Source organism: Hippocampus guttulatus, chromosome 1, assembly GCF_054856545.1.
Source record: "Hippocampus guttulatus isolate MCC_2025c chromosome 1, RoL_Hgut_1.0, whole genome shotgun sequence".
Taxonomy (NCBI): Eukaryota; Metazoa; Chordata; class Actinopteri; order Syngnathiformes; family Syngnathidae; genus Hippocampus; species Hippocampus guttulatus.
In genome coordinates, this window is record NC_141261.1 from 19,195,610 (window position 1) to 19,206,164 (window position 10,555).

General features: G+C 40.2%; 1 protein-coding gene across 1 annotated transcript; it reads right to left on the bottom strand.

The window, feature by feature from the left end:
• Positions 1-304: 304 nt before the first annotated feature.
• On the bottom strand, positions 305-9,792 carry runx1 (RUNX family transcription factor 1). The gene is made up of 8 exons (XM_086107848.1): positions 9,440-9,792; positions 8,340-8,479; positions 8,148-8,258; positions 5,983-6,139; positions 3,864-3,968; positions 2,668-2,916; positions 1,262-1,408; positions 305-1,186 (listed from the first exon to the last, which is right to left on the bottom strand). The coding sequence occupies exons 1-8, from the start codon at positions 9,465-9,467 to the stop codon at positions 654-656; spliced, it is 1,470 nt and encodes a 489-aa protein (XP_085963974.1). The 5' UTR covers positions 9,468-9,792; the 3' UTR covers positions 305-653.
• Positions 9,793-10,555: the final 763 nt, after the last annotated feature.

Genomic DNA, 10,555 nt, shown 5'->3' on the forward strand with positions numbered 1-10,555 from the left:
TTTCTGAATACCAATATTGTAACTGGAGATGTGCTCAAAATATATTATTAAGGGCTGTTGAAACCAATGTAGAAATTCTGAGCCGGAAGAAAGATATGTTTGCCGCAAACACAACACTCATCACCAAAGGAACACCAATACCTACAGTGAAGCATGGAGGGAGCCGTTATTCTTCAACTGGGTCAAATCAAAATATTAGCAATATACTGTATGCCATACATGATATAAGACATTAGGCCATTATTTTAAGAGGGTGGCGATATAATAAAACAAAACAACATTTCAGCTTTTATTTCCAGGTATTTACATGTGAATTTGATACAGCTTGACAGCATTATTTGTAAGAAAACAGCATTTTGGGGGGGAATGGATTCATGCCATTTCCATTCATTTTAAGAGGGAAAGTTGATTTGAGACAAGTGATCTGAGTTACGAGTCTGGTTAACTCTGGAGTCAATGTACATCTGAAATAAAACAATCTGCTTGAAGATCATCTACAAAATTTCAAACTGCTAATATGACCTTTGACCTCAAACATTTTGACTGAACAGTCCTGAAAATCTGTAGAGCTGCTGACCTTCATACAACTATCAAAACCTTGTGATGATGGTGCAGCCACACTTGGCATTGATGAAAATGCTTGTTAATTCCTGTCAGTAAGGTCTCCAGACAGCCTCCGCATTTGCCGGGGAACTACTATGACTGGACTCCACCTCTACAGCTACGCCCTCATTCTGACTGGGCAAAGACGGGTGCAGGAGTGGGGAGCCTGTCGAGGCGTTAGTGCAAGGCGGTAGGATTCTCGGAGGGGAATGACCGTCACCGCTGCCTCCCCCGGCCATCATGGAGAACTGGTACGAGCCCGCAGCCGTGGAGTAGTACACATGATATGGTGAGGAGGTGGACTGGAAGGGTCTGTTCTGGCCCTGGTGCGGCGTATTTGATGGGTATGGAGGCGGCAGGTAAGTGTGATATCTCCCGGCAGGTGTGGTGGCCATAGCTGTCGCCATGGTGATGCCGAGGGCGCCGTTGGTGACGGGATTGTGCGGGGGCGTGTAGGTGAATGCAGCCGTGGGGGGGTAATGTACACGCGGGTCTGAGAAGCGAGTGTCCGGCAAGGAGGGGACAGAGGTGAAAGATCGTTCCAAGGTCATCCTTGGGTCACTAAATGCGGTCAGGTCGGGACCTGAATGAGGGCAAAGTTCAAGGATTATGATTTGGGTCTTTTGGTGTCATTATAATCTTGAAATGAGTGTGTTACCTGTTAGACGTGAGGACAGGTCACCTAGTGATGAGCGACTTGGTGAAAGGGGATTTGTCGTGTGGATGTTAGGTGTGCTTATCTGTCCAAGATAGGGATAGGATTGGTCATAGGACCATGATGGAGATGACTGCATCTGTCGCCCTTCTGAAAAAGGACAGAATGAACACATGTTAAATACTTGTCACATCATTTAAGTTTTCGTTTCTGAATTGTCAACACTTAACTGGTAAGTCACATTAAATATTTACTTTCCAATAATATGTTTTATGTTCCCTGATTACACAGAAAAAACGTACTTGATTTTCAGTTGCACATGATTAAAATTTATGAAACTAACTGTCATTTTGCCACCTGCTGTCAACTGAAAATGACATTGTAGTGGCGAAGGGGTTGGGTGGCGACAGAAAATAACATGAAAACGTTGCGGAGAAATCATATTATTCAAGTAAGGCATACTTAGCGAATGGCAATGCAATATGGCCACCGGTAGCTTCATTTCTCACGATGGCCAATAAGCGGTTAGTCCATTATATATCAATCCGTGGCCTTCGGACACTGTGATCTTATTTTCATTTTCAGCAAATGGCAAAATGGCTGCCCCCTGAGCTGGATTAAAATGGGTCAATTTTGCGCCTTAATTCATATTTCACAAACACAATATGAAGTTTCTGTGGGGCCACACACAACATCTGACTGAAAAAAAAGTTTGACTTTACTTCCAATGTAAATCGCACCTTTGGTGGATGAAATATTCCACTTGAAATATTCCACATGGTAGCCACCAAGGACCACATGAGTAGCGCGCGGGCCTGTTCTAAAAATAGCCCACCAGTGATAGACGTTGTGATTTCCTAGGAATGTCGTAGAATTGATCTTTGCGAAATGAAACACCTGTCCGACTTTACCTATATAGAACTACAGTGCTACATATTGATATTGATTCATTTATATTGTTAAATTGTTGTGAGAAATTGATTGAATTGATTGATTACGTCCAACCCTGACAGTTTGATAATCCGGAGATGTGACTGGCTGGAAGTTACACAACAATGAGTGGCTTCCCTTTTTGTTGGAGACGTATATTGTGCACGTGTGTTAACTTTTAGTTTGACACTTTCAGCGTCACTACCCGGCCAAGAAGAGGAAACGATACCATCGTTTAGTGCCTCCGTGAGCTTCCGCGATGCCACAGAAACACTGTTTGTGTTTCTGTGACATCGCGGAATGAGGAACAAGATTAAAAGAAAAAATGAAGTTTGATGTATTTTTGTGTCTGTGTCATTCATCTGAGTCTGACATGTTTTTCTTGTGATAAAGAAAATTGTTTCATCAAGTCTGCTGACAGAAGCAGCTTTTACTTTTGATCTGAGCCCCTATCTTTTGCATCACGTTGTTGTTCTTACCAGTCGCTATCTGGGTGTGCGCGGGGCTGGAGAACGTGGCCGAGTGCAATGTGGCCGCTGCCGTCGAGTGACGCGCGTTACAAGCGGAGGGCTGATGATGGTGATGATGAGAATGATGAGGATGAGGATGATGATGATGGTGTGGGGGAGTCACTCTCATGGAGCTCCGCCTCAGCTGCTCCAGCTCTGTGAGTCTCTCGGAAAAGGCCAACGAGCCGGGTTTAATGTCATCCATCTTCTGGCGATGACCTAAGAGATGATTTCGTTACAGAGCTTAATACAGCTTTGTTCGTGTGTGCGTTTATGTTTATGCACGCATGCACATGTCTGCGGTGTTGGTTACACTTCAAAGCTACTAATGGATGTGTGTGTGTGTGTGTGTGTGTGTGTGTGTGTGTGTGTGTGTGTGTGTGTGTGCGCGTGTGTGTACAGTAATCTCCCCGCTATTATGTAGCCCTGCCACAAATCGTGAAAAACTTTGAGTAATTGACAAAGCCACCATCCCCCTTGCTCAATAAATTTGATAACTTCCTATAGATGGCATAAGTTGGCGCCAAAACACAATTTTTCCAGTAGACAGGCCAAAGTCCTGTATCGTACCTACACTTCCTTGGCACCCAGATATCACAAGATTGTGTCAAAGAACTACATTTTTACTAGACATGGCTTTGTAATTATAATTGCACATGTTAATACTTTAAATTGTAAATATACCACAAATTCTCATCACAAAACACTTTCACATCATTTCAAACTCATCTTGCAACCCTCAAAATAAATGTTTTTGAAGGTTTTGGATGAATAGCTGAGGATTGACTCCACGGACAAAAAAGACCAAAAGGTGAAGTGGTGAATCGTGAACCTCAAATAGGCAGGGCTTCACTATATCCGCATGAGCACTTGTATGTTTAAGTGTGGGAGGGACCAGCGACAGTCGTGCACTAACTGTGGAGAGGAGAGCTGAAGTGAGAGAGGAAGTTCACATTTGCATCAGTGACTCACGTAACTGTGAATTCAGGAGCAAGGATTCCAAGTTTTTCGAGCTTACCCAACAAGACAACAAATAGACTTCTCTCAACTAGAATTATGGCTACAAAATGCTATCATTTGATCTCGATCGCTTCAAGGTGGTGTGTTTCCGAAATTTATTTAAAGAGCCCTGATGGGTGCCACACGGTATTTCATTTGTTACTCACGTCGGGGCTCTCTGGGACCATCCACTGTGATTTTGATGGCTCTCTGGTATGTCGCCACCTGAGAGGGGTTGGTGAACACTGTGATGGTCAGGGTGAAACTCTTGCCTGTGAAAAGTGGAGAGGGAAAAGAAAGCAAGCGATGATATGAAACAAAATGGAAAAATACCTCAAGTGTCTTCTAATTGTTCAAACCCATTTTATTTGACCTGCAGACATTCTTTCAATAGCCGTAATTATGCAGTGAAGTTGCGTCTCTTAACATACACGCAGCCCTCTTACCAACGTTTATCCATCCAGAGGAAGAGAAGAAAATTGCACTACATGACTCAGCAAAAATCCGTTTAATTTCCTACCATGCTGCATCCATACGTCTGTCTCAAATAGGCGGTTCAAGTGTGCGTCTTTCTGTGTGTGCCTGTGTGTGTGTTATTGATACATTGTTGATGAAGGGAAACTTTAGCTCAACAACTTTTCAATATTTTGACAAGGTTTGGGCACATTCTTTCATATAATAAGAAATGGCCACTCACCCATTTTTGATATGCTTCCATCGATATTTCATCATTTATATTTATTTACATACTTTTTGTTCTACTTCTCCCGTTCATAATTTTGCTGCTGTAATTGGGAATTTCTCCATTGTGAAACAAATAAAGGTTTTCTTATCTTCTTATCTTACATGAATCGTAAAATGACGACACACATACGCTAATAGTCCGATATGGACGTCCAATACAACATGCAGCCCTTTATGAGATAGCAAGGTTGAGTTTTGACTGAAAATGTCAGAAGATAAACACTTGACTTTTACCATGTTTATGTGCTGAAATGCACGCCAACAATATAACATTAAACACCCTTTTATGGATTAAAGGAATTGTTGTAATTGTCGTATTTTGCTAAGTGCGACAGCTATTTGAGGTACCTTATTTCGCTGCATGAGAGAGCAACAATGCCCCTTTTTAGTAGCTATTGAAGAGAGCAGCTGAAACATGTTCGGAAAAAAATGAAGTAATGAATTAAAATAAACAGTAACAATATGGTCAGTACATTTGACAAGACCTTATCAAACAGTGTATGCGAAACAACTTCTGCTAAACGGGAAGCTCTGACTAATGATGAGTAAGTTTATCTTTCCTTCATCACCGTTACGTCATCAGACCTACCAGAGGCGTTTACAAATGTGTAAATGTGTTCGGTCAAACAAATTGCCAGCTGACTTGTTTTCGTCGTTTTTTGGTCAACCACTTTTGTGTTGTGTTCGCATTTGCAAAATGTGCAATCATTTGAATGATTCTGAAGCAGCGTTGTACATTCCGGTGGGATAAAATGCCTGTTGTGTCTTTTAATGTTCCAAACGAATATTATACAAGAATGAATATTACCTGGGTAATTTACATCACATTATAAATTCATAGGCAACAGCAGACGTCCTCCATTGGCTGTAGTTATTTGTATGTGTATAACTAAATAAAGACATTTTTACATAAATAGATGCAGTTGTGTTCAGCGTAAAAATACTGGTTAACATTTTTAACTAAATTTTTTAAGTCAGAGATGTAGGTTAACTTTTCAAGACAAATTTTATTTGTGAATATATTGGAAGAATATTTAGGTGTTGAAACATCGTTTGTGAGCACTGCTACACAACCATGTTGCATGGAATCCAATCGTGGAATGCTGTCCCATCGTCCTGGACTGCAAATCATAACAAATCACAGGTGCCACAAGTTGGCGAAATCTTCCAGCATTTGTCCATAAATGTTGGAGTTGTAAGGGAAAATACAAGCACGGGAGACTTGTATTCGGCTTTGCGCGTGTGGAGATAAAAGCTCTTTGTTTTCTTTTTCTATTTTAAAACACATTGTCACATACTGTACCTACACACTGCTGTTTTAAATAGATATGTTCAACTATTTGCCTAACAGTTGGGCGTGTGCACTGTGTGTGTGTGTGTGTGTGTGTGTGTAACAGAGGGGGGGAGGGGAATGGCTCGACCAGGAAGTTCATTTGTATACTAACTTGTATTCACTTGCCCTTTCCCGTGTGTATATGTCAGTGTACTGTGCATTTTTTGCACAAATGAGGTGTAGGTTTGCACAAGTAAATAACAGCATACCCCTCCCGCTGCGGCCGACAAAGCGCAGGTCATTGAATCGGGCTACTTGGTTTTTAATAGCAGCCGTGGCATTACGGAGCTCCGCCGAGTAGTTCTCGTCGTTGCCTGCCATCACTGTCACCATGGTGCCATCGGGGACCTCGCCAAGCGCAACCACCTGATCAAGCCGTGGAAACCCCCCCCCAAAAAAAAAATCGTCAATTAATAACAAAGGACATGAGAATCTGATCAATAGTGTTCAAAGTTTTTGAGTTAAGGATTCAAACTATGGCTTGGGGGCTATATGAGTGCCGCCATCTGTTTTTTGCGGTCCACGGAATATACTCAAAACAGAATTTGACTCGGCCGATGTCGTGATTGAAAAAAAAATAGCATCCTCCATTGATGTGAAGTTCACAAAGCTACCGCTGATAATACTTCAAACAACACATTAATTTAATATGGAGCTTTTCTCGACATGTAAAAAAATGCAAGAAAAATATGCTTTGAGGAAAGATAATTCCACTTCAGATTAAAAATGTGTAAATCATGATTGGTTGTTTCACTTTCTGCTGTGCGTCAAAGTTTGATTTGTGAAAAATATGACACTAATGACACTGATGAGGTAAACACTCAGCTTGTCAGTGTAACCCTTTAGCATCCCAATTCAAAAAGGACAGTTACAGTCGAATAAAAATCCAACCTTTTAAAATATGAGCCTTTGACAAATGGTTCAGATGTCAACTCAATGCAGTGAAAAAAACTATATATATATATATATATATATATATATATATATATAGCCATCATATTCTTGCATCATAACAATAATCGGTTATCGGCAATGTGTAACTGGTGCTTCATTAGGATGTGTGACACAGCACACGCGTGCATGTGCATGTTCGCAAGTGTGAGCGCCCGCGAGCGAGCTAATGCAGCAAACCCACTAAATGAGTCGGGTCTGTGGCTAAAAGCCACTATTGCCACAAATGCGTTTTTGCCGAAAGTGCAGAAAAGACGTGTGCAAGAGTCAACAGGATGTAACAAGTGAATTAATCCCACACATGGAAAAAAATACAACTACTGGAATCAATGGCGTGCATCGAATGGCGTTAGCTCAAATGTGCGTTTGATAATGTAGCAGTTAAATAATTGGGGTTTTTTTTGTTTTTGTTTTTTTTGCAGTCATGTGACTTGTAGTTTACTGTTAATCCACTGTGGGAAAGGTACATCCAACAACACAATAGCCGAGCAAAGTAGATCATGATGATGATGATGGTGGTGATGGTGTCCATGGAAACGACAGACTATTCTTTGAACAGGCCAGTGCTGATGCCAAGAAAAAATTATGTATTACTACATTGTGTTTTGCTGCATTCTGACACTGCATAAACCAGTGTTTACCAACCTTTTAATGAGCCATGGCATATATTTTACATGAGGAATAATCTCTCACGGTCAAGAAAAATGTCATAAAAAGTATATAAATGGAAATAATCATTTTGTCTTGTTATACTAACAAAGTGTCAACACAAAGCAATGAATGGCAACAAGTGGGTACACAGGTTAAATGTATCTTCCAGCATCTCGTGAAAGAGAATATCAGTGTTCTGCCTGTCACTCTACGTCACTGGGAAAGACAGACGTGTAAAGATAAATTCCAGTATTTGTCCTAAATAGATACTTTCAAATGAATTAAGTGCAATCATACATGCATCATTTCACACCTCCCAGTACATTGACACAGTGGTTTGGATTCGCATGCAAGTGAGGTCAGGCAGTGGTATGAAACTCAAGGCCCAGGAGCCAGATCCAGACCATCACATCACATCACTTGTTATGGCCCGCTAAAGCAATTCAAATGCTCCCTCTTCATATTTTTTGCTGGAATAAACTATAAATGGTCTTCGGGTTTAAAACATTGAAAGCATTTTTGGTGACAACCAAAGTTAATGTTTTAATTTTAAGTTAACTGAACAACAGTTGAGCAAAGTCTTTTCCTTGACTTCAGATTAGAAAACTATATGCTATTTGTCATAATATGAGCAAATGATGACAAATTTCCTGTCATAACTGCTCTGTGACTCGCGACAAAAATGACACTCTTGATCTCGGGTCTTCTTACAAGCAGCAAATATCATCCAAATGTGGGCAAAAAAATAGAGGACGCATGTAAGCTTTCTGACCTTAAAAGCAATAGGCAGGGTTTTGTTGCACCTCCAATGTGTGGGCAGCACTGAACACAAGAAGTTGGGACTGTCTGTCTTCACCAGCTCGCCTGGATGATCTGACAGCACCTGCCAGATAAATGATCAAGTATTTAGTTTTGCTAAAACATAATAAAAACATGAACAAGGGGCCACGAGCGTTCATCTTACCATGTCACGGTCGGCCATGCGCAACTTGCCCACCAGCGATGCTCCGCCTCCGGCCTCCTGGGCACCCAGGGCCTCGGCCATCTTTCCCCCCGAGGCAAGGGTGGTGGATGGGGGAGTATAGCGCCGGCCAGGACAGGGGTCTGGAAGAGACATTGATTGACAAATCAGAATGAAAATGTGCTCCGGAATAATTACGAAAAGCTGGAAACACAAATACAAGATATATATGCAGACCTGGAATATGAACAGTGAGATATTTTCACAATTAAGGCAACAACATGAAGCAATTTCATCACACTTTAAAAAAAAGTCATCTTGGTGCTCATACTGTATCTCATACCTAAAATTACTACCCAGAGTAAGACAGACTTAGCGCACATTTCAAACTCGCCGGTCACAATATTTGGTCCACATGCCCACTATAATGATAACGAATGCATGGTATCGGCTTCAATCCTTATTACAATAATGAGTGTCATTGTTAAAAAATTAAAAAATAAAAAGGACTTAATTTACCTGCTGGGATTAATAAAGTATGCATCTATCATCAAAATAGCACATATAATAATAATAATAATAATAATAATAATAATACATTTTATTTGTGGGCGCCTTTCTAGAAACTCAAGGACACCTTACAACAAGCAGTTAAAATTACGAATACAATGTTAAAAACAACATCAAATAAAATAAGAAAAAAACCATGTTTTAACATAGCAGTCAATTCAGTTCTACTTCAGTACCGATATTGCTTTCATTGTACTTGAATAAACTAATATTTTAACATTATCGTTAATAAGTTCAATTACTTTAAATCATTCTGTCAAAATTGACATTTTTCCCCCTCCCCCAACTCCAAGTAAAAAATAAATTGTGTAAAAAAAATAATCACTCTGACTACCCATTAATGCATGATCTTTTTTTAATTACTTTTTTTTTTTTGCACTGGTGGTTTTTCTTTTTGTGCTAAATTTGATGTCTGTCATTCAATTTACCTCATTCGGATCGATCCATTTCAAAAACACCTCACTTGAAACGAAACCCTTTATAATGTAATAATAGAAATAATAATCAATAAAAAAAAATAATGAGTAGTGTACCGTATTTGGCGTCCCAAAGGAAGACCATTTTTGCGATTCTTTCAGTCAATAAACGTCCCGACAAGTCTCCGTTTCCCTTTTTCTGTCTTCTTATGAATGATATAAGTCCGTTACAACCGGTGCGGTCTTCAATAACAGCTTCCTATCGTTTGTTTCCCCTTCAGTCCGCGAGTAATGGGGAAAAAAAAGCTGCCACAATCTTCAAAAAAACCTCAAGGCTGCCACAGTTGAGCGTTCAAACACGCAGACGGGAACGGGAGCGAGAAGGGTGAAAGAAAACACGAAGCTCTTTTCAACACACACAAAAATGGTCATACTAGCAGCCAACACACTCGCGTGAGTGTGTGCGTGTGTGTGTCTTCCCCGTAAATGACCATTGACGCTCACAGCCACTGAATTTTTAGCGGAACAACTGCGCGTTTGAGTCTCATCCGGGGTAGTGCGGCGGTTGCTCTGCCGCCAGCTGATTGGTTGTTTAGACGCTAAGCGCTGTGATGGAAGGTGGAAAGCGCCAATCAGATTAGCGTCCGTCCGCAAGGGTGGGAGGTGGCTTGGCTCCATTTTTGACCTCCTCAAACAGCTCATTAAGGACATGACGGAAACTTTTTTTACATTCATGAAAACACTACTTTCCCCACAATTCCACATTTCCAATTAAAAAAAAAATCCCTTTAAAATGACGAGAACAATTTCAAGTTTAATTCATAGATTCCTATTGCTCTACTTATTCAGTTATTATCCACACTATTTCTGTTTCAAATTGTACGGGTCATTCATGATTTGTTGTTAACTAATTTTCATATTCCTTCAAATACCTTTTTTACTACTTCACTTTTTTTTTTTTTTTTTTACAAAATCTCAAAATGAAAATCGCAATTTTAGCTAGCCCTGTCTCATTTCTCTCCAGAATCAAATCATTCCAACATAAAATTTTTCAGCTGTTCTATCCTGCAGTTATTTTTCAATATTTCTCACAATTCCAACCTTTTCAGTATTCTATATTTTCCAAGAAAAAAATCCAATTGAAGTGTCAAATGTTGAAGAGTCAAGTAGAAACTTGAGACATTTTACACATTTGCACCCATGTTCTACATTTCACACCGAAACAAGGTGAGA